The sequence below is a fragment of the Schistocerca serialis genome, chromosome 8, assembly GCF_023864345.2.
Source record: "Schistocerca serialis cubense isolate TAMUIC-IGC-003099 chromosome 8, iqSchSeri2.2, whole genome shotgun sequence".
Lineage (NCBI taxonomy): Eukaryota > Metazoa > Arthropoda > Insecta > Orthoptera > Acrididae > Schistocerca > Schistocerca serialis.
Genome location: NC_064645.1, coordinates 386813537 through 386839057, shown reverse-complemented (window position 1 = coordinate 386839057; position 25521 = coordinate 386813537). Strand labels below are relative to the sequence as shown.

The window sequence follows — 25521 nt, the reverse complement described above, 5'->3', positions numbered from 1 at the left end:
TTTAGTATGGGGAGGGATAGAAGATAAAATTACGAGAGCAGGAATGATAGAGGCGAAGGACTAACTGAGTACTGCAATAAATTTCAGCAAATCGGACTATCACAGTATTCACCAGCCACAAGAAAATAGTTGTAAAAGAACTGAAGACACGGATAGATAATATTTGCATTTCATTATAGTGGAGCACAGATTCAGAAATCAGATACAGGATTGTAAGGGGTACCCAGGAGCAGATATGGACTCAGATCACAAGTTAGTAATGATGAAGTGTAGGCTGAAAATTAGGAGAATCGTCAGGCAGAAACTGCGTTTAAGGAAGTGGGTCAACGAAGTATTCAGGAATGATGACACATTTCTGAAGCAATAGAAGTGTGCATTATGTTGCTGAAGGTACAGGTTAGTTACAGAGTGGTCTAATCGAATAAAAGGGTGGTTCACTGTAGACAGACATAGCTATTTCCCCATTTTGATTTCTCTTTAACTACTGAGTTGCCCGTTGAATGCTCTTATCTGCTCTATATGTCTCCTCATCTTCTACTTACGACATTGGTTTTTGTATCTGAACTTGTTGATTCTGATAACTTCCCGTCAATTTTGACGAAAATAATCCTATCGCTGAACTGTTCAGAGAAATTCACTCTTTCCCCAACGTTTCTTTTTTGGGCGAGGGGGACAAAATGGGGGACAATCAGTCTTGTGACCTGTTTGATATGGCCCGTCACGACTTCCTCGCTTTTTCATCTCAGCTCTTAAAGCACAACAACATTAACCACTTGCTTCATCTACTCCATCTGTCTTCCGCTACAGTCTGAACCCTCTACACCTCTCTCTCGTGGCATGGAAATTGCTCCCTGACATCTTAACACAGTCCTATCATTTTGTCCCTTCTTCTGGCCAGTAATTTCCATATATTCCTTTCCTCGCCGGTTCTTCGGCCAGCCTCTTCATCTCTTATCCAATTATTTTTTATTTAATTTTCAGGAACAATCCCAAACGCTTGGACTGTCTTCTTCCCAGGTTTTCTCCTAGTAAATGACCACTTTCACACAATTCTGTTCTCCAATGTACGTCCTCAGAAATATCTTCCTCAGCTGAAAGCCTATGTTTAATATTAAGAGACTCCCTTTGGGGACGAATACCCTTACGTTATTTTGCTTCCAAGGTGGAAAAACTCCCTCACTTCGTCTACTTCGAGGACCTCAGTTTTGATGTTGAGTTAATCGATGATCTCATTTATCTAATCTCATAATCTCACCACTACTACGACTGTGGTCTACTTGCAAGACATATCATATGCTCTGTAGACTGCTTATTCCATTCAACAGGCCCTGTGACAGGAGCAATGTCACCAATGGATCTTATCACTATATCCCAGTACGAAACATTCTTTAATTTCTGCTGTTGCTTCGTCGATGTACACATTGAACAGGGGGAGAGACATATTGTATCGTTGATTTACGCCTATTTGATTCGAGGTCTTCTCCCTTGATCTTCCATTGCTACTGTTTCCTCTTTGATCTGGTACGTATAGTGTATTACCCGTCCATCCCGTTAGCATTACACCTAATTTCCTGAGAAGTTCGAAAACTTGCACCATTGTACGTTGTCGGACCAAATGTGTCATTCATATCAGCAAGTTAGATGCGTGAGATGCGATAGTTCTCACGTTTATTTACGTTGATATCATCTGCAACGTCTGGCTGATTTTCTCCCTTACATCCACTGCTATATCCCCACCTTCATATATTCTGTGCTCTAACTTCAATTGTCAATGCCTCCAATCGATTTTAAGAATAGCGAAGGGATGTTATCACTTCCTTCCGCCTCATCTGGTCGCAAGCCTTCCAAAGCTCTGTCAAAGTACAACTGCAATACTAAATTCATTGCGTCTCCCAAATAGATTTTCCTTTCTACTTCTGTCACCTCAGCAGACAGTTTCTCCCTCTTTTAGAGACCCTCAATGTACTGTTTCTACCAATTCACTCTCCCTTCCGCGTTGAACTGTGAAATTCCTTTCCCACTCTTAATGTTGATGTCCTGGAACTGTGAACAGTTCAGCGATAGGATTATTTTCGTCAAAATTGACGGGAACTTATAAGAATCAACAAGTTCAGGTACACGTACCAATGTCATAAGTAGAAGATGAAGAGAGATGTGGAGCAGATGAGAGCATTCACGCATCTCGTGGTCGTGCGGTAGCGTTCTCGCTTCCCACGCCCGGGTTCCCGGGTTCGATTCCCGGCGGGGTCAGGGATTTTCTCTGCCTCGTGATGGCTGGGTGTTCTGTGCTGTCCTTAGGTTAGTTAGGTTTAAGTAGTTCTAAGTTCTAGGGGACTTATGACCACAGCAGTTGAGTCCCATAGTGCTCAGAGCCATTTGAACCATTTGAGAGCATTCAACGGGCACTGAGTACGTAAAGGGAAATCAAAATGGGAAAACAGGTATGTCTGTCAAGAGCGAACCACCCTTTTATTCGATTAGACCACTCTGTAACTAACCTGTACACTCAGCAAGATAATGCACATTTCTACTGTTTCCGAAAAGTGTCAGTATGAAACTCTTCTCCGATATAAAGGTGCTTTTGTGGTCCGAAGGCCACATGACCAATTTCAGTGATGAAACTTCCTGGCAGATTAAAACTGTGTGCCGGATCGAGACTCGAATTCGGGACCTTTGTCTTTCGCGGGCAAGTGCTCTACCAACTGAGCTACCCAAGCACGATTCACAACCCTTCCTCACAGCTTTACTTCCTCAAGTACCTCATTTCCAACTTCCAAACTTCACAGAATCTCTTCTGCGAAAGGCAAAGTTCCCGAATTCGAGTCTCGGTCCGGCACACTGTTTTAATCTATCAGGAAGTTTCATATCAGCACACACTCCGCTGCAGAGTAGAAATTTCACTCTGAATTTCAGTGTTATATGGAAGGCATTTAAATGATGCTCTGTCGGGATGGCACCAGACAGGAGTGAGTGCCCTTAGGCTTTAACGCATTAATAACGTTCAAATGGGTGCTACACGCTGCTAGGAATGTACCTCTAATTGAACGGTCAATGAGTGTATCTGTTCGCCATAGTCGCCTGCGATCACATCATGTCTTAACTCTAGGCACTGAGTTTTTCACTGCTTGTGACGTATGCGCTTTTTTCCCTGTTAACAGTGGGAAAATTTTTGCGGTATCTCTCGATCTCGGTGTGCATTTTGGAAACTTTACCCCATGACAGTCATTGCAATCATTACAAATCCCAGACACATAGCCAAACAAAGCACATTGAGGCCACTGAAACTTAGCTCTCCACCGAATTTAAATGGTTAACATTGACATTAGCACTTTTTATTGTGGTTATACAGCCCCTTCATATTCCATCGCTTATAGTTCATATAAGTAAGAATCGAGGCACTTAAGTGTCTCGTGATACTGTCTCGGTATATGTCATATTTATCCACCACCTTTTTTAAGTGCAAAAAATGTTTATTACATTTTGTTTAATTTGCATATCGAAAAAGCAAAGTAGTACAGCAAAATTAAATGTTCGGAGAGAAATAAGTGCATCGATAACAAATACCCGTGAAAGGTTAGCTGGCGACATAGTCCATCTGTCACTTTGCAGTGAATGTGGCTTATGAATGAACAAAGAGATGATGGAAATAATTAAGAGCGATGGTTGAAATAAAGGTAGTGTCAGAAGTAGATGGAGTGAAGCGAAGAAATCCTCCTTTTAATAAGAGACCTCTCTCCAAATCAGATAGTGATCTGCAAATGAGGAAATGATCTTGAATGCATGTTTGACCATCAGCTGCTTTAAAAAAAATGGTTCAAATGGCTCTGAGCACTATGGGATCTAATATCTGAGTCCCCTAGAACTTGGAACTACTTAAACCTAACTAACCTAAGGACATCACACACATCCATGCCCGAGGCAGGATTCGAACCTGCGACCGTAGCGATCGCACGGTTCCAGACTAAAGCGCCTAGAACCGCTCGGCCACATCGGCCGGCTCGAAATTTACACTTTTCGATTAAGTCCCCATCGAACTGAACTCAAATTTCAGAGTTGGACCACGATTAATAGCTGCAGTTTAGTGTAGAAGTCAAAGAATCTAATTTCTACTATCCAGCCCGCCTTCTTCCCTAGCCATGTCTTCTATTGCTTCCCCCACTATAGTGTCAGATTTTATATCCTTTATGTACTGAGATACGCGTTCAACGCTCTCATGTCGGGTATATACATAATGGGCTTGAAACGATAACTCTAGAAATATACTACAGCCCCCTATCTGTCGCCCCCGTGGGGATAGTGAGAACAAGATTTAATCCATCACTCTTTGCACACAGGCATTTCAATATTCTTCTCGTGCTACATACGTCAGTGGACCGAGAAGAATCCCTGAAACCTAGTACAGTTGGAAGTCCCCACTGCGATTCACTTCACAGAGGTTTGTGGAGTACTGATGTTGATGTAGATGGGGTATCAACACTTTTGCTCTGATGTAAGAGCACATATTCTCAATTATCTCGTTTGGTAACCCATGTTTATTGGAACTTGTTTGCTCTGTTATCATGTACTGTACTTTCGCCCTTCTCAATTTTCACAGTTAATTATGATAATCCTGCATATACGGGGTGTATTTCCTAAATATCGTAAGAAAAATACATTTATACATCCTGTTGTTAATTCGTTTTTTATTCGTTCTCTCACGTGTCAGTGCTTTTTTCTGATCCCACTGGCCACTACAAAACTGATGCACTTCTGTAGCTCTTACATTAGAGATCTTCTAACTACCAATTACGCACTGCTAGAAATGTCCCAGATTTTTAAGTTTCAGAAAAGAATCCACCTGCTATCACAGACTTTGAAGCACAGAGTTTCGCTGTGAGACGGTTTCCTCCCATACTACGCCGACAGCTTGACACCTCCTGAAATGCAAGCGAGTGTAAGAGTTTTGGTCTCGTGGGAAGCATTGTCTCTTCTGAAGTCGGTAAAGGCACTGGCTTCTTGCGACGCTGCAGGAAGCGTCTCCTTGTGCACTTTCTGGAAGTCAATTTCCGAAACGTCACAGCCACTTCGCTATATCAGATGGCTTTAAGACACACAAGGTTAGCCTCAAATACATACAGAAGGGCATGCGACGTAATATCCTGTAACTGAGTCTGACCTACAGTACAGTATACAAATCGACACTGGCTGGTGATAAATACTGCAGTAATGTTGGGGTGGCTGCACAATATACGTTCGTATGTAGTATCTATCGAGGCTTGTGACTGAATTGTGGGTTTTCTGGTAGGCAGATTCTTTAACTTATGCGGGAAGGATATCCTTCCACAGGCACAAAGTAATCTGAAATGTGCAACAGACTAGTGTGATAACTTCTGAAAAGACTGTACCAAGCACATGCAATGGAATGCGTGTTCTCACGTATAGCTTCTGCATCGCAAAACGTGCCATCTGCCGACGTCTAGGTACTCATTGTTGGGAAACATCATATAATCAGAAGATAACGTCGGAGTTACTTAGCAGAATGAAGTGATGTATTCGCACTTTCTTTATCTTTACTCCCACAATAATATTTTATTGTTGCCCAATACTCTGATGCATTTGATGATTTATCAGTTAGTGTTTGCTCCTGATGTAACTGCATAAATTTGTTTTACTCAAGAGATATACCGGGTATGTGACCTAGTTGTCTCATTGGTCTGCACTCTAAACGTAAATAAAATAAAAAAGGTAGTTACCATCTGTGTTATGTACTAATGACTCATGATTTAGCTGTAATGCCAGGATCTCTCCATCTGACGCTCTTATTTTTGATTCCATAAAAATTTAAATGACACCCTCTTTGAGAAAATATCGACCCTAGTGAAGCAACTAACACATCTATGAAAATTCTGTGCACTTCATGAAACTTAAAGTTATTGAACAGTTTGGTTAGTCACAACTTGGTGAAGGCCATTCTTTATGTTGCTGAGCGGGAGGGGAGGGGGTGGGGATGCAGTTAGGAGACTAAACAGCCAGGACGTGAGTCCCTCATTCGAGTCCATGTGATGTTAGTGATGTCAACCACAAATTCGATCGCGTCTTGACCGTATGTAGGATGGTAAAGTGGAGGCACTGAAAGTACATTTAGTTTCAGAAATCAGAAGTAATTTCAAAGTAGGTATGAGTAAGCGAGCCAGGCCAATATGGAGGTCAAAGAGGAGACGAGGGTGCCCTCTGCTCCCTCTGGGCTCATCTGTGGCTAGAGAAACTTCACCTACATATGACCGCCGCCAACCTGATGAATGGCTAAGACAGTAACTGGCTGTACGCCCTGTCGCGATTAGAAACAGAGGACAAGCTAGGTTTGCTCGCTGGTGAAGCGCAAAGCTGTCCTCGTCCCTTCAACAATTCCAGCATTCACCTGAAGTCAACCAGGGAACCCACTGAAATTCAACATCTGGGTGGCTGGTCGGAGATTTGAACTGTGTGGGGCTCCGTCTGAAAGCATATTGAGATTTGAACTCTGTGTGGCTCCGTCTGCAAACCTACTATCTTAACCGCTGCACCACCTCACACATCCCGAGTGTATCGGAAACTGTTATGAAGGTATTTATTGCCCACAATTTCTGCTGTATACACTTGTACCAACGCTGCATTTTTGATGCAAATTGTTCTGATCATTTGACCATCTGTTTCCAAACGAGGATATAATAAGTCTTCACAACAAAATCTGCCTCAGTTTTGTAACGATAAACCTAAAACCTGAAAGAAAAAGAGAGATCAGGATTAAACATTCAGTCGACAATGGGGTCGTTAGAAATGGAGGACAAGCCCAGAATGGATGAGAGTAGGTAACAGATAGCTCGGTAATGATGGCACATTGGTAACAAAATATACATATATAGCGATCAACCTACAGACATCTGTAAAAGGGTTCTAAGATTGAATGCAGATAGTGAATGGTACTGTAGCTGTACACACTGATCGTCTCCGGTGAATGTTGAATACATAATCAATATTCAGTGCTTCATAGTTTACAGTTAGCTACACTGTTTATGCATTGTTTCTTCTTCAGCTTCAGAGAAGCGTGAACAGAAGAGGTACACTGTGCATGAGAAGTACTGTTAGGAAAGAGAATTTTGTCCACTGATTTGCTCCCAATACCGGTCAGGGTTAAAACTAACATGCAAAGTTAATGAAAACATCAATAGTAAAAAAAAAAATCTATTTTCATCGTTAACAGAAATGAGGATTAGTCATGGCGTTTATTTATTTTGTGATCAATCTTATAACATCTCTCTTGTGGCAACATAGTCATTTGAGAGTTGAACCTACGCCCAACATCTTCAATTATTGATTCGCAATATCTGTCTTCTCCTACAATGCTTACCTTCTGCAAACCCTTCTAGAGCCATGAAAGTTACCGTTCTTTTTGTTGGCGTTTATCACACATACCTTTTCTCGACTTTTCTGTACGTGGCTTCATCATTTATTATCAGTCCGCTTAATGCTAAACATCCTTCTGTAACACTACATCTTAAACATTTGAGTTTTCTTTTTCTTTTCAGTTTCCCTCACCATTTGTTAACAGAGAGTAAACTTCTACTTTTTTTTCTTTCTCAAATACTACATCAGCAATACTGAGGAGCTGAGACATATTGATAAATACCATTGTGGTAGATACTGGGATGCAGTAGTGTTACATTCTGGTGCATGAGAATAGCAGAAGCATAATCATCTACTTCTACATGCACTAGAGATTAGGACTCCATCTCTATCTGATATTCGACCCTAGTAATCGCTTGTTTGCTAGAATAATTATGGCACCTGGGGTAGTGACTGACTCAAAATAAGGAAGGAAAGTGTAGGAGGATCCAATCCAGCCAACAATGGGGTTATTAGAAACGGAGAACATGCTTAGATTTGAAGAAGATGAGGAAGGAAATCGGCCGAAATGGAACCACTCTCATACTGGCGTTCAGTGATGCAGAGTAAACACAGAACTCCTATATTGGATGGCTTTCAACTATTCTTCACCAAAGTTTGAATATAGTACGTTTCCGATACATTACTTTGAACGGAAGTGAGGGTGTGCTTGGAAATAGAAACTTGGCTTTGAGATAGAACTGGAGAGAAGAGTACCTGGTTTTTGAGTCCCAGCCAAGTGTATCGCTCAAAGTTATCATAAGTTTTCCTTTCTCTGAACATCTGAGCAGAAGTGAAAGCTACATATCCAACGTGTTTTATATTATAGCTACCACGGTTAGAAAGTGACAGAGAAGGAACACTTGTGAGGAACAGCAAGGTAGCAGTGGCAGCAGTGGAGAAACGGTCTCAGGTGGACACCAGAAGAAGAGACAAGAGGAGGAATAAATAGGGTAGCAGTGGTTAGCTCGTGGAGACAAATGATGGGGCTAACAGGACGGTAGTGGCACCATCAGGAAGTAGCACTAGCGGCTAGGACTACCATGTTCTACATTGACATTGTCTATGGGGAGATGCACAATCAAATTGATTTAAAACAAGTGTGGACAACGATCCTACGTCAAGATCGCAAAGTTTCTTTACTGATAACTGGTTTTGGCTCAATACTGAGTCAATTGGTCTGAAGATGGCTCAGTAATGAGTTGAATCCAGTGCGCAGTAAAGAAACTTTGCGATCTTGGCGTAGGATTTTGACTAGGAACCTGGGATGGACACTGACCGCGGCGAGGACGCACCGGCTGGCGCGCAGCGCGCCGCAGCATCCGAAGAAGCCGACGAGCAGCATGGCACCCGCGGTGGCCGCCAGCGCGCACGCCGCCCACCGCGCCGCCTCGCCGGGGACCTGCGGCGTGGCCAGCAGCGCGAACAGGTGGCTGCGCGGCACGTCCAGCAGCCACCAGCCCGACAGCGCCAGCACGCAGCATCCCACCACCTGCGGGCACAGCACAGCGCACACCTCAGTTACTCTGCTGTCTGACTCATGGCAGAAACAGGTGGCTGCGCGGCATGTCCAGCAGCCACCAGCCTGACAGCGCCAGCACGCAGCACCCCACCACCTGCGGGCTCAGCACAGCGCACGCCTCAGTCACTCTGCTATCTGACTCATGGCAGGAACAGGTGGCTGCGCGGCATGTCCAGCAGCCACCAGCCTGACAGTGCCAGCACGCAGCAACCCACCACCTGTGGGCACAGCACAGTGCACACCTCAGTCACTCTGCTGTCTGACTCACGGCAGGAACATGTGGCTGGATGGTATGTCCGTCATCAGCTGCAGAATGTCAGCACACAGCACTCCACCATCTGCATGGACATGATACACTTGTCACGTGAAAGTCTGCATGCTGGCTGGTTAATGGAAGGAATAGGTGTCTGGATGTCGATCAGCTGTTAGGTATGCTGAACAATGTCAGAAAACAGCTCCAAAATGTCCTGCAGGCATAGTATTGCTCAATCAAAGGGACATCTGCCGGCTGATTGGCAGGGCTCTCACAGTACATGGTACAGTGTTTTACCCTTCAATAAAGGATTAAGGATTCTATCACATTAGATATATTGAGTGAACACTGTAAAACCTGTATTTCATGTATGTTTCATGTACTACATGGAGACTGGATAGTGGTGGACGCGTTTTCTGGCTCAGTTTTTCTGACAAGAAAATTCCAGACCAGCTTGTGGCCAAGCAGCAGCCATAAGCCTCGAGAGCATGTATCCTAACATGTCAACACCTCCTTGTCTATTAATATTACAAATAAAACAAATGATGAATATATATATATATATATATATATATATATATATATATATATATATAAATAACTAAAACATTGTATTGGTTCATGCTGATCACATCTGATTGCTCGTCAATGGCACTTAATGTCTCAATATGAGCCAATACTGTGCATATTGATAATGCACTGGTGTCCAAATTAAAGCAACCAACCCCTATTTCCCCGTCTTGTGCCTGATTCACCATCTAATCATAGAAGCCGGCCGCGTTGGCCGAGTGGTTCTAGGCGCTACAGTCTGGAACCGCGCGATTGCTACAGTTGCAGGTTCGAATCCTGCCTCGGGTATGGATGTGTGTGATGTCATTAGGTTAGTTAGGTTTAAGTAGTTGTAAGTTCTAGGGTCTGATGTGTGTGTGAAATCTTACGAGACTTAACTGCTAAGGTCATCAGTCCCTAAGCTTACACACTACTTAACCTAAATTAACCTAAGGACAAACACGCACACCCATGCCCAAGGGAGGACTCGAACCTTCGCCGGGACCAGCCGCAAAGTCCATGACTGCAGCACCCGAGACCGCTCGCCTAATCCCGTGCGGTGGGGACTGATGATCTCTGAAGTTAAGTCCCATAGTGCTCATAGCCGTTTGAACTGTAATCATAAAAGCTGTCAAGAGATGTCCATACAATCGTGTTCTGCATGGGAAAAGGTATTCCAGCTAACGGACAACCACATGAACAATGACAGCAGGGCATCTATTAAATGGGGTAGTGTTTGCCTGGTAATCCTATATCCACAGTTGTTGTGTTTACAGTCATCGATCGTGCAGTATGGCAAAAAGAAGACCCCTACTAGACTCTCTGCGGTGGGGCGCTATAAGAAGAAGGGAAGCAGGACAGTTGCAAACTGATGAAGTCAAATGGCTCAATGTGAATCCCTCTGTTTCTCGGGTGTGGCAACAATTTATAGAGACCAAAACAGTACCCCCAAAGACTAGGGCAGGGTGAAACACCCCCGTTTAAATTCCTTTATTAGGTTTTGTGTAATTTACAGAAGCCGCCAAACAGTTAATTATTATGATGATATGATGGTGTGCTTAATGGATGAAAGGCTATCGGTTTTTCTGCTGTGGTTTCGGGGGTATTTCAACCAAGTGCGGCTGTTCTGAGACTGAATACTGGAATGATTGAAAGTTTGTCTGTCATTAAGGACCATAAAGGTTGCGATGTACAAACTAATATATAGTTCCCACTAACACACAAACTCTGAGGCAGTTGCTACCTTTGCCTTACACGTCTAATTACAGTTATTTCTTTTTATTGGTTGCTGATTTTCAGTAATTCGTCACACGTAACGATGATGGCTAACATTCACAACAATCCTCACTGCAATCCATGGTTGTTGCTGGCCGACGCGGCTGACGCGAAACACGTAATTCGGCACTTGTTACTTTCTGTTTCATACCACTCGCGAATCGGTATTAGTGAGGGTCAACCCCACGACGATCAGGGGGATGTGCTCACTCGTCATACTCCGGCGAATTTTACCGTTTACAACTCACTCGACCAACATTCCTGCCTGTCTCTCCCGCACCACAGCTCACTCGACACTTTCCAGTACTACTACGCACTCGACACTAGTCTCACTGCCTCCTGCAGCGCTTGACAATCGACTCCTGTCTACTATAGCCTAGCATCTATGTTCGTGGGATCACGGATCCCTTACATCCCCGCCCTAAAAACCTTCTTTGTAGCCACAGGCGAAAAAGAATAATAGGAAAAAATTATCACGTAGTATATAAATGAAAATGAGGAACATAAGTTCTGGTTCAAATACTGAAAATTACATTGTATCACAAATAATACCCAATTGACTCCGGTAGCAAACTACCCCTACAGAAACATTATACAACATCACTCTATCTTAATTAATATGGCATGATAATTATTTTTACAAACTTATCTTACATTCAATTACCAAAAATCTTCATTTTCAAAGGTTTGTCTGGGCCATTAACTACATATTTGTTACTGGTTAACCTTTTATAACTAGCTACAGCAAAGACAAGAAAACAAACTAGTTGAATGCCAGCTACCCCTTTGATACGCCATTCTTTTCAGTGGGGTTTGTGCCGTCCATACTACTATCACTCTAACTTATAACTCACTTGGCCAACACACATCAAACTTAAGGAAGAAATCCACAACTTAAATTCATTTGAGTCTTGAACACAAGCAAAATTGAATATCAAAACAAAATATAGCATTTACACCTTGATTTATGCCATTATTTTACAATCCCTCATACCTCTACAGATTCAATAATATTAAATGCTCCATTATACTACTAAATATGTCTTACATAACTATTTACATCGCCATAACTAATGTGGTCACCCAATGAAAATTTTAAATTACTGATCATTTCATTTTGCCAAACATTTACTGCCATATGTGAGTTGTTATCACCAAAGCTTAGATGAGAGGTACAATATTTCCTATTATATTGACATTAATTCAAAAGTGCTATATGGATATTTATTATTCATATACAGTGCCAGAATTCTGCTTCTAAAGCTTGACCTAAGTATAACCATAATTGACTCTGATATCTAATTGGATACATGAATTACTCATTACTCATAAGTTACACTTTCTGTTTTATCAGCATACTTCAGATCAACATCTATACCTACAAACAACTTGCAAACAGATATTGCTCATGTGCTAAATGACATACTTCAATACTTCAAACATCTCATACTCCATACTCTTCATTACACATAACTCCCTCAACTTAACAGCAACTTCAACTGCAAATAAATATACATCTTCAAACTACATCATCCCTCCATATTCGCTGCAATAACTACATAAAAATACTACTCCAGGCTCCTTGGTCTCTCCGTTCATCATATTTCACATCATTTACTCGAACAACTATCTCCTCATGAATTTGTTTCTTTATATGCCATCCTAATTACAAGCTGATACATTGATTCAATTTGCTTACAACAGTTTGACCTTTTCATGCCTCACAAAACAACTCTATAAGATTACACAAACTCTTGTTTGACCAATTAGCTTCCCACCACATTTTATAAACATTAGCTTTCTGATCTGGTTCTCATTTTATTACTTCTGGCACTAATAATTTTGTAGTGTACTGACAGTAAGCTGATTTTTAACTTATTGATCCTCTAACATCTCACGCTCTACCTCACCGGTAACTACTTGTTCTTATTATAAGTCAACTATAAATTTGTTACATGGTTCCTGACTGAATTATTTGGACGACCACTACCTATTCTAACTACTATACACTAACTTCTTAACCTAAGGATAGAGAAAGATGGTAAAGGAGTGAAACTTGAAATAAGAAATAAAGTCTCACCCAGCTGGGAGTGTACCAGTCGCCACTTGGTATACCAGCAAAAGAGTTGCTGGCTCCCTACGCCTTAAACTGATTTTATTCCATTATCTGGGTTGCCCTTATCCTTACGTGGATAGTATCTTTTTACATTCTCAACATATTCCTTACCATGGGCTCTTTTTGTTTGAACATATTCCAATTCAACTGTGTTCGGGTGATCAATTCTTGTGATCCTATATGGTCCTTTATAAACATGGTTAAATTTATGTATCTCAGAATTAATTTTCTTTGATATGGCGTGCACTTTCACTAACACCAGATCCTCAACTCGATAAGTTACTGGCTTTACCAATTTATCATGTCTCTTCTGTCTCTTCTTTGCTTTCTCTTTCATCCTCAGTTTCACTAACTCTAATTTATTCTCCCATGTTGTGTCATTTCCAGGTGGATAATCTAATAGCTCACAAAACACACTTTCTGTTTTATCAGCATACTTCAGATCAACATCTATACCTACAAACAACTTGCAAACAGATATTGCTCATGTGCTAAATGACATACTTCAATACTTCAAACATCTCATACTCCATACTCTTCATTACACATAACTCCCTCAACTTAACAGCAACTTCAACTGCAAATAAATATACATCTTCAAACTACATCATCCCTCCATATTCGCTGCAATAACTACATAAAAATACTACTCCAGGCTCCTTGGTCTCTCCGTTCATCATATTTCACATCATTTACTCGAACAACTATCTCCTCATGAATTTGTTTCTTTATATGCCATCCTAATTACAAGCTGATACATTGATTCAATTTGCTTACAACAGTTTGACCTTTTCATGCCTCACAAAACAACTCTATAAGATTACACAAACTCTTGTTTGACCAATTAGCTTCCCACCACATTTTATAAACATTAGCTTTCTGATCTGGTTCTCATTTTATTACTTCTGGCACTAATAATTTTGTAGTGTACTGACAGTAAGCTGATTTTTAACTTATTGATCCTCTAACATCTCACGCTCTACCTCACCAGTAACTACTTGTTCTTATTATAAGTCAACTATAAATTTGTTACATGGTTCCTGACTGAATTATTTGGACGACCACTACCTATTCTAACTACTATACACTAACTTCTTAACCTAAGGATAGAGAAAGATGGTAAAGGAGTGAAACTTGAAATAAGAAATAAAGTCTCACCCAGCTGGGAGTGTACCAGTCGCCACTTGGTATACCAGCAAAAGAGTTGCTGGCTCCCTACGCCTTAAACTGATTTTATTCCATTATCTGGGTTGCCCTTATCCTTACGTGGATAGTATCTTTTTACATTCTCAACATATTCCTTACCATGGGCTCTTTTTGTTTGAACATATTCCAATTCAACTGTGTTCGGGTGATCAATTCTTGTGATCCTATATGGTCCTTTATAAACATGGTTAAATTTATGTATCTCAGAATTAATTTTCTTTGATATGGCATGCACTTTCACTAACACCAGATCCTCAACTCGATAAGTTACTGGCTTTACCAATTTATCATGTCTCTTCTGTCTCTTCTTTGCTTTCTCTTTCATCCTCAGTTCCACTAACTCTAATTTATTCTCCCATGTTGTGTCATTTCCAGGTGGATAATCTAATAGCTCACAAAACACACTGTCAGGTTCTTGGTTAAGTAAAATCTCATGCGGTGCAAATCCTGTTGAGTCATGTGGGAGGTGATTCCTGATATGTTCAAATTCTCCCAGGTACTTCTTCCATGACCCGTGCTTCCTGTGACAGTATGTCCTACATAAACAATTTAATTCCTTTATCGATCGTTTGGCTGGATTGGAGGCTGGTCTATATGTTGAGATTGCAGTTGGTTCTACCTGATGCTTATCTGGCATTTCTTTGTTTTCTTTCTTGATTTCTTCATTTCCTTTAGACATCTCTTCTATATACTTGTTGATTTCTTTATTTCCTTTGGACATCTCTTCTAAACACGTGATGATTTCTTTCTTTCCTTTGGACATCTCTTCTAAATGCATGATGATTTCTTCCTTTCTTTTGGACATCACTTCAAAAAGCTCCTTGATTTCTTGGAGTATCTTAAATATTACTGACTGCAATTCTCCATCCTCAAGACTCAGTTCCTTTCTAATTGGTTTTACCAGTGACTCAGGATAACCGGTTGAATGACCCAAGGGCTGTCCATTGACATTCCACTACTACCAATTCCTGACTCACCCTTGTCCTCCTGAACTATATCCATTTTTCTAACCACCTCCTCCACAACCTTTTCTTTTCAATTCAGGATCCATTCTAATTATCCACTATGCACAGGCAACAAACAAAAAATTAAAATAAAAATAACCTCCTAGTAACCCAAACACTTACTAATTAGCTAATAACGAAATAATCCTTCACTGTATTACGTTAACGCAGACTGGCAAAATAGAACTCTCCATTGAACACCATAAATTACAGAAGCCTATCCACATCAAACATCAATGACTGCATTTATACACAAAATCTCGAAGTAACATATACACAACTTAGAAGACATATAAATATGTAGTTTACAATGAATAATGCAAATGAGGCACTATTCTGCGCTGTACAGCATGAACACAAGCGCAGGCTTCAGAGAAAATTTGCAAAAAAAATGTTAAAAAATACTATTCTTATATTTTCTGCAATTGACAAATTTAATTTGAAGTTCCTTCCGCGCTCTGAAGATAGTGCAACATTAATTAGTCTCGCGCCAGCAACTCGTCCTCACTCACCCCTCGACGCTCGTCGAAGTCGCGATGTTTTGACGGTTGAAGTCGCGCTGCTAGTCGTGTTGGCGTTGGCTCCTCCGGAGCGGCGGCTGTCAGGCGAAGCGTCGTTGTAGCTGGTGTGGTGCCGTGTGCAAAGCGAAGCTCGCGGCGAATCGCGCTGACGCAGTCTCGTAGTTCGGTGGTTGGCGACGGGATGGAGCTGTTGTCGCGTATTTCGTTCATCGGCGGGTAGGTGGCGCAGGCGTCGTATACTTCCGGAGTACGCCACTAGATGTCGAACTCCACGTCGTCGTTGTTTCTACTTCAGCCACTTGGCTCCGCTGTAGTCACTGGTCAGTGTGGTACATCTCCGCTGTCTAAATCCTTGATGTCGCGGCGTGTGGAACCTCTTCACCGCTTCAGATGCGTTCGTTAGCCGCTCACACTCTGGTTGACGTCATCCAACAATTACGCCAAAGACAACACTCGCGAATGCAGTAACAGTTTATGGGTCCACATCAAATTGAGCGATTTACCCCGTTCAAAAAACAATGTCGGATACAAAGTCACTTGAAAACATATTCCTGATGCTTTCGTAACGGAATTTTGGCTGGTTCACTCTCGGTTACGCACAAACGCGCCATTTCTTAGAGTATGAATTTTACAGTACTTCATGTAGGTTTTCGTATCCATACTTCAATACATTATCCATTAACATTGATTTTGCACTTGAAATTGTAAAAAGAAATTTTTTACTGTTCCTCAGTCACTTTTGCACTGTATTCTCTAAACAACGTGCTTCGTTACCGCGATTTCTAATTTCACCATAAATGTTATGTTACACTGTTTCTAGTTGGAATACACTAATTTTAGTCACGGTAACGACATACCGAATTGCTCTTGCACTAAAATTGTCCGATAATTTTGCAAATGTCATTCCACTGAAACGAAAACTTGAGGTCAATAAACCATTGTTCGGATCCGAAGATTGCAACTGTCCTTTTCACGGGAGCCAAGATGAAACACCCCCGTTTAAATTCCTTTATTAGGTTTTGTGTAATTTACCGAAGCCGCCAAACAGTTAATTATTATGATTATATGACGGTGTGCTTAATGGATGAAAGGCTGTGGTTTCGGGGGTATTTCAACCGAGTGCGGCTGTTCTGAGACCGAATACTGGAATGATTCAAAGTTTGTCTATCATTAAGGACCACAAAGGTTGCGATGTACAAACTGATATATTTTCTACTAACACACAAATTCTGAGGCAGTTGCTACCTTCGCCTTACACGTCTAATTACGGTTATATCTTTTCGTGCTGATTTTAATTACTTCGTCACACGTAACGATGATGGCTAACATTCACAACAATCCTCACTGCAATCCATGGTTGTTGCTGGCCGACGCGGCTGATGCGAAACACGTAATTCGGCACTTGTCACTTTCTGTTTCATATCACGTCTAGTGTGGAGCCGTCAACATGCCACCTGGGTGGCAGAATAGTGGGCCAATGTTCTTTTCGCAGATGAGTCCCAATTTGGTCTGGAGAGTAATTTTCGACGCATTCGCATCTGGAGGGAACGTGGAACACAATTTTGCAACCGATATATTATCGAAAGTTACCAATGTTGAGGAGGATCCCTAATCTTGTAAGCAAGGATTATGCTGACCACATGAACACCTCCTCACGAAATTGTATGGGTGAATCGGCAAGAGATCATGGGACCTCATGTAGGGTTGTTGGGAGATGGTGTAGGCCCAGAATTCGTAGTGATAGACGATAATGATCGACATCATAGAGCAATAGTGGTTGATGTTTTCTTGGAAACGGAAGATAGTGCAAGCATGCCGTGGCCTGCTCGCTTTCCACATTTGAATCCCATACAGCATGCATGGGGTGCGTTAGGGTGACAGGCTGCATCATGTCAGCATCCACCAACCACCCTCCAAGACTTGCAAGCAGCTCTCCAGAAGAATGGACGTTGTTGCCTCAATATATTGATTGGCGATATCATTCACAGCATGCCCTGCCGTCGTCAGTCTTGTATTGCTGCCAGAGGTGGTCTCACCCCATACTGAGCACATTAAGCAGCTGTACGAATGTGTGTGCAAATCAGTTAAGTTGGAAACATGTTTGTGTACCGTTATGCATATTGCAGTTGTTTACATTCTATATTCTTTACATTATTTCTACTTTAGCCACCTGTTATTACTGCTTTGTGGCAAAAAAATACAACTTTGCAAAATTTCCGTTTGTTGTTCTTAATTTTGGACACCAGTGTAAATAGTTGTAAGTGTTTGGCATTATCTGTGAATATATTTTGATTATATGTGAAGATCTGTTTTCCTGAAGATACGATATTTACCTACTGAGCAAAGATTTCTTGAAATAGTAACAGTTTAAAATAAAAGTTGAAGCCAGAATATGAAGAAATAAGGTTGCTTAGATTGCGTCTCCACTTCTATGAATTAATGCTTAAAGGAATTTTTGAGAGATCAGCTGATATGTCTCTAGATCTCCATAAATGACTTCACAATAGATACAGCATTTTCATATTAGTCATTAATATGTTGAGGTGTATAATTGGAAGTGAGAATATCAATTTAATTGAAAACAATGGTTTAGCATATCAGAGATCATCGCTAATTATGCTGTAGAAGTTGTCTGTTATCTCTGGTCCAGATAGCAATGCAGTATACTGCACTACTTGCATTACTCTAATTGATCATTTTGATAATTATTATCATAAAAAGATATTGTGTCTACACATAATCGTAAGAAGTGATCAAGGACCTGCATAAAAACAATTAAACTCTTTGGATTACAGTGAAGTGTTATCCTAAGGGAAACAGTAATTTTGATCATCTAAGGAATCTAAGGACACAGATATTACATCCAGTAGCGCATAGTCATTATGCTACTGTCCCCAGTCAGAATGGTTGTATGACTGCGGCAGGGTTTCATGTTCAGCAACTAGGGGCCCATCATCTGAATAATAACAGCAAACAGCATCCAAAAATCTGTGTGATCATGCACACCTGAGTCACGTGACAGCTGCAAGCTGGCTGGCTAATGGCAGAACCATGTGGCTGGGGTGGCATACCCATCAGCCAAATGTCCATCACCTGGACTACGCAACACCCCACATCTCATACCTCACACCTGGCTCGTGGCAGGAAAGGATGACTGTGCAACATGTCCAGGAGCTAGCAGCTCATCAGCTGGACAGTGTCAGGACACTGCGGCTGTGGGCTCAACACACCCTCCATCACTAGAACACCCGCAGATTGCTGCTGAAATAGTTGGTTGTATGGCGTGTCTAGTAGGTATCACCGGGCCGCTAGAAGGATGTCCTTGACACATCATGTACATGGAGAGCATTGAGTGAAGGAGACACTTTATTACCAGTCTGAGTCTTGGAATTCGTAAAAGTTGCTATGGTGATGATCCTGCATTGCGACCTCCATATTTCAAGGCTGAACATGGTGGCATACTTTCTCTCTGGCTGTAGAGCATTTGTTGTGTGCCCATAGTTTGTCACGAATCGTGAGTGATCAGTTCAGTTCTTGTTAATGATGCAGTGTAAAATGTCGTTAATTTCAGACATATGTCATATGGTGTCTTGCTTAACCTGCAACAATGTAGTCCGGATCGCTTTCTGAAAGAGCCAATCTCATGAGCTCGTATATAGAGTACGACGTTGTTCTGAGGAACAAGGGGATAACAGTGTACTTCCTGTACCATTGTCGAAAGTCATAGAAAGAGTAGCTGCAGATCTGAAAATTGGAACGACCTCTGCGATGGAAGCAAAGAGGGAGAAGCGCGCTGGCGATCCACGGGAATCAACTGCTGTTCTTTTCACTCCAGGAGAAACCAGAATGTGTGATGGTAAACCGACAGAACTGGGTAATTTTCAAGGGGACATATATACACGACTACTACGCACTGAAAGAATATCGCGCCCAGAAAAATCTGCTTCTCTCACTTCGAGATAGTGAGTTGTTTTTGGGAGGAAAAACCAGTTTTTCAGTCATGCTAAAGAAGATACTCGTAGAGTATTGACCAAGAACGTTTCTGGAAGAAAAGTTCTGCTTGAACGAGAGGATATCGTTCCCTTGAGATGCTGCTTTTAGAAAGGAATACCTAAATTCACACCTCACGAAATCACTTGGTTGGTCGACATTTGTGTAAATGCTGGTCATTCCAGAACCGCTGCATGGACTTATGACACTGCTTGAGGTACAAGGAAAGAACCAGTTGAAAAAATTGCCTCGTTATTTTACGTGCTGGAACAATCGGTGGGTTTGTTCAAAATGCTTTGCAGTTCTTTAAATCAAAGAATTCCGGGGACTACCTCGGAGAACTCACAGCAACGAAATTTAAAAAGTGGTTTGTATATTCTTTGCTTCCAGACGCAGAAAAAAAACACTATAATATTTGACAGTGCACCATATCACTCTCTCCAATTAAACAGTCCCTATCTGCAGCAGCACAATGAGTGACGTAGTACAATGACTAGAGAAGAAGGCCATACATTCATTTGACAGGAAAATGAAAAAGGCATAACATCTGCAAATTGTGAAAGAGCTTGCATCGCATAATATCATTTGAGACTGACAAAACTGCAGAAGTAAATGGTCATAGTGTGGCACCAAGCACTATATCATTGCCTTTCAATGTAATAGTTCGATGGGCTCAGGTGAAATCATATGCTACAGACAGAAATAAAGGTTTCGAATTAAAACAAGTCCAATTTTTCGTGTGTGAGGCGCTGGGCAGTATTACACCCACAGAATGGAACAGTATTGTCACGTGTAAGTGACACATCTTGGAAGAGGCATGGGAATGAGAAGGTGGACTATATAGATACCACCTTTCTGCCAATGCACTATTCCATGGCAGATGTAATACCAGCCTTTTTGTACTGCTGGACTCCATTGTTACCCTAGCTTTGGGAATGAGATTGGCACTTTAGACATTTCATGGTACTGCCCATTTTATTTTTGTCATTACGTGTCTGGGTTCTACTACGGTTTCGGTAAAGTATCCTTGTCTCTTCTACTATATCCAGATAATATATATGATATTAGTAACCTGTGTCAGCCATCTATGTTAGTATTCTGAGAGTACATCCTTACTTAACAATTATTAAATTTACCCAGACTATGTTAAATATTATGTGGTCATTTGAGTATAATACCCACACATAACGGTATTATCTTTGTACTTACTTCATGGTCTGGATTGTAGATCCTGAATATATACTTCGCTATCGGCCCCCTCTGGCATTACTCCACACCTCATTGTTTTATTTCCCTTTTTAAATTTTGATACGATGGTAACGACCAATGTTTGACTTAATGAGTACAGTAAGATACATTTGCACTTGGTGAGAGAGACATGTACGGATTAGTTTACATGCATAGATAACTGCTCTGTCGTTGCAGGTGAGAAGTACTTACCCACATCTCTACAGGAGGCGCCTATGTTGAGAAAACATTGCTACATTATACACATGAAGTCCCATGTTACAGTACTTCTTTTAATGTGTTTTCATTTCCGTATATGTCGCTAAGATTACGACTACTATTAATGTACCTGTACATACGTCCACTTTATTAGACCATTCCGTCTTTTGCTCTCTCCGTCACTATTTACTAGTCTATCTGCACCCCCTCCCCCAGATTAGATTACCTGCTGGTTTGCTCGATCTTAACCATCTTCTACAGAAGTCTACTCACACAACGCAACCCTAGCTTTCTAGTATACAGTTTACAAGTGTTTTATGTAAATAACACTGCTTTTCCCACACACATTTCACTATTTATAAACAATGGAATCATACGTTACATATGTTTGATTGGCAATGCATATTTCGTTTCTGTTAGTTAAATTGTGCACAGAAAGAAGTGTTTAGGGTATCATTATTCGCTTGTAACACAATTTTAGTACTGTTTCCTGCCTGTAGTATTATCTCTAAGATTAACGGTTTGTCAATTTGACTTATTTATACCCTCACTCTATTCAAATGTCTGGTATTGATCTTTAATGGAAATAACCGTGTATATATATACTTGTTTATACCATGTAAATTGCTAACGTCAAGATAAATTGCGTCTTAATGAAAAGGAACGAAATGTAACTACTTTTAATAAAGTCATCCTTTACATAATATATTTAATTTGTGCAATAGCACATAGACTACTGATGTCTCACATTGGTATTTTTATGTATGGTGCGTTATAAAGGACCTGAAGATAACGTTGACGCAACGTCGAAACTACTAGCCAAATAAATGTGAAAACTTAAATACAGGTGGAGGAGTTTCATTTTCAATAAAAAAATATACCAGCTGATGTCCCACCATCATCCATTTTAAATATGGATGTACGAAGAAACAAAGAGTGGATGAGTTCATAAGAAGATTAGGGGATGATAACGAGCCTCTCGCCGATGTTATTCAATTTGTATATAGAGCAAGCAGTAAAGGAAACAAAAGAAAAATTTGGAGTAGGAATTAAAATCCATGGAGAAGAAATAAAAACTTTGAGGTGCGCCGATGACATTGTAATTCTGTCAGAGACAGAAAAGGACCTGGAAGAGCAGTTGAAAAGAATGGACAGTGTCTTGAAAGGAGGATATGAGATGAACATCAAAAAAAGCAAAACGAGGATAATGGAATGTAGTCGAATTAAATTGGATGATTCTGAAGGAATTAGATTAGGAAATGAGACACTTAGTAAAGGAGTTTTGCTATATGTGGAGCAAAATAACTGATTTTGGTCGAAGTAGAGAGGATATAAAATGTAGACTGGCAATGGCAAGGAAAGTATTTCAGAAGAAGAGAAATTTGTTAACGTCGAGTATAGATATAAGTGTCAGGAAGTCGTTTCTGAAAGTATTTGTATGGACTGTAGCCATGTATGGAAGTGAAACATGGACGATAAATAATTTAGACAAGAAGAGAATAGAAGCTTTCGAAATGTGGTGCTACAGAAGAACGCTGAAGATTAGATGGGTAGATCACATAACTAATGAGGTATTGAATAGAATTGGAGAGAAGAGAAATTTGTGGCACAATTTGACTAGAAGAAGGGATCGGTTGGTAGGGCATATTCTGAGGCATCAAGGGATCACCAATTTAGTATTGGAGGGCAGCGTGGAGGGTAAAATCGCAGAGGGAGACCAAGAGATGAATACACTAAACAGATTCAGAAGGATGTAGGTTGCAAGAGGTACTGGGAGATGAAGAAGCTTGCACAGGATAGAGTAGCATGGAGAGCTGCATCAAACCAGTCTCTGGACTGAATACCACAACAAAATCGATAGCGGCAGTAAAGGTAGTGACAGTGACATAACAGATGTGGATAATAATGACATTTTCATTGTCTGTGAAGACTGTGTAGTCTACCCTCTTCCACATGACATAGGTAAAAGAGGCATCTGTGCATTGAAATGTATATTAAAATATTGAAACATAGAAATTTTTACTTTATCTCGACGTATATTTCCTAACTTTTTCTTTTTGATTATGAAGAGAATATTTTTTGATCCGCCAAGGTTGTCAGCGTTTTTTTTTCACACTTCAGTAACATGGCATTGCAATTACTACAATTTTTAGAGTGATATTCGTAGTCAGACGACCGACATGAAGTAGCAGCAAGCAGCCACGTATCAGCAGTAGCAACAAAGCCGCTGCCTTGTTACTTGCCGGCCGGAGTGGCCGAGCGGTTCTAGGCACTACAGTCGGGAACCGCGCGACCGCTACGGTCGCAGGTTCGAATCCTGCCTCGGGCATGGTTGTGTGTAATGTCCTTAGGTTAGTTAGGTTTACGTAGTTCTAAGTTCTAGGGAATTGATGACCTCAGAAGTTAAGTCCCATGGTGCTCAGAGCAAACCTTGTTACTTTGTAGACTGTCTGCATTTTCGTAGTGAGGTATCACTGAATGTCTGCCACCTGCTTTACAAATCAATGACCTATGTGACCATTTCAAATCTCTATAACACTACCAGCATGCAACACCTATGCATCTAACAACGATTCCTCCACCCCCCCTCCTCCTCCCTTTCACCACATCCAACCACCGACATGTTGGATGGTAGTGGGAATAGTTGTCTCGGTGGCACGTGCAGCAACCACCAGCCAATTATTTGCACATTACCAGTAGATAGCTCTCCACGACCAGTGCCAACAGTGAGGTCAGGTGAACATGGTCACAACGCCAGCCAGCTGGGTAGTTCCAGTAACGTGATCTGAGGGCAGTACAGGATGTGCAGCAGCCGCCAGCTGTTCACCACCAGCTCACGGTGGCCACCGTTCCCGAACATAGACCACAGTTCAAATTATTATGAGCACCTGACTCTGACCTTGGATACATTGAGCTCATGAAGTATGTTCAGATGTTGCTTTCACGCACTCACATCAAGTATCGAAGTGGTGGAACGCTGTTATGAGATTTTGCAAACTGTTGTGTTTAAATTCCACGGTCGTGCTATAGTGATACGGCGAGATGTCGTTCTGCCACTCGTTATTATTTACAGTACTGGTTAGCAAAACAAGTAGCGTCTTAAACTGGTTTATGTCCAGAAAGCAACGTGACAGTTCTACAAAAAAAGTCGACACACAGAGGCTTCAGTAACAGGACACGAACTGTCGGTCCACCAGTCAAGCTGCGTATTTATTTCTTGTAGAAGCATAAAAGCCATCCTCATTGAACTGTTTGCTGCGATCCCTGGAGTCACGGTAGTTGAAAGTCGAACTATGTCTCACTCAAATAATAGCACCTCCACTCTCTTAATCTGTCTCCATATATTTGAACTTGCGAAATGTTAGACCTATGGACTGGGACATGCGCCCGTTTACACTGGAAGGCAGGCACAAACAATCTCGCCACACTTTTTTACATCCTTCATTCCCAGCTCGTGAGAAAAAGGCAGGCTGTTGTAGGACATACAGATATCCTGCCAAATATCCCAGAAGTCTGTGAGTGGGGCACAATGTATCAAGCGTAGTCTTTGGATGTTATTTAGAGTAGTTTATGAGACAACCCACGTACAAGGAAACTCTGTTGAATGCTCTGGAAACGAACAGGCCAGAATTTTTTGATTCAGTGAATGCTGAGATAGGAACCAGCGACCACAGTGACATTATACCTTTTTTGACCGCGGCTGTCTAACCAAAAATTTAAAAAAAAGGTAGAAACATAATACTGATTAGCACGTGTCATAGGAAAACTACTTTCTATCCGATCTGTCAGCAGCAAGCTGTTAGTTTTGGCTCTGGGGAAGGATTTGTCGGAAAAATTGAAATTGTGTTACATATTTCTATGTCGTGGAAAATAATAGTGAGTGGGACGTGTTTCCCATAGTTCAGATATAAAATTAAGAAGCTGCTATAAAAACATAGGCAGTTCTATGGCAGATTCAAATGAAGCAAGGAGTCGAAAATGGACACTATATGAGAGGTGATCAATGAACCTGAAAACAATCTCTTACCTGACGAGTTGTAAAATAACCACTCTAACATATTTTGATCATACATAAACTCAGTCAATGGAAAAAGGCGACCCTCCAAGTACCCTTCGATCATTAAGGCACAGATCGGAAAACTGATAAAATGAGAGTGGAAAATGAAATTCTGTCTTTCGAAACCACTTCACTGAAGTAGGTCACAGTGTATACGTTACATTCGATATTCCCACGGTTG

At 41.2% G+C, this 25521-nt stretch overlaps 1 protein-coding gene and 1 long non-coding RNA gene across 2 annotated transcripts in view; both read right to left on the bottom strand.

The window, feature by feature from the left end:
- Nucleotides 1-8746, bottom strand: part of LOC126417028 (CD151 antigen-like) — a 212838-nt gene extending 204092 nt beyond the window's left edge. The window contains exon 1 of the mRNA XM_050084919.1: nt 8681-8746. Within this exon, the coding sequence (XP_049940876.1) occupies nt 8681-8746 (66 nt within the window). The remainder of the gene's footprint in view (nt 1-8680) is intronic.
- A 42-nt stretch (nt 8747-8788) lies between these two features.
- LOC126416417 (uncharacterized) overlaps nt 8789-25521 on the bottom strand; it is a 1461459-nt gene continuing 1444726 nt past the window's right edge. The window contains exon 5 of the long non-coding RNA XR_007575454.1: nt 8789-8893. This is a non-coding gene — a long non-coding RNA (uncharacterized LOC126416417). The remainder of the gene's footprint in view (nt 8894-25521) is intronic.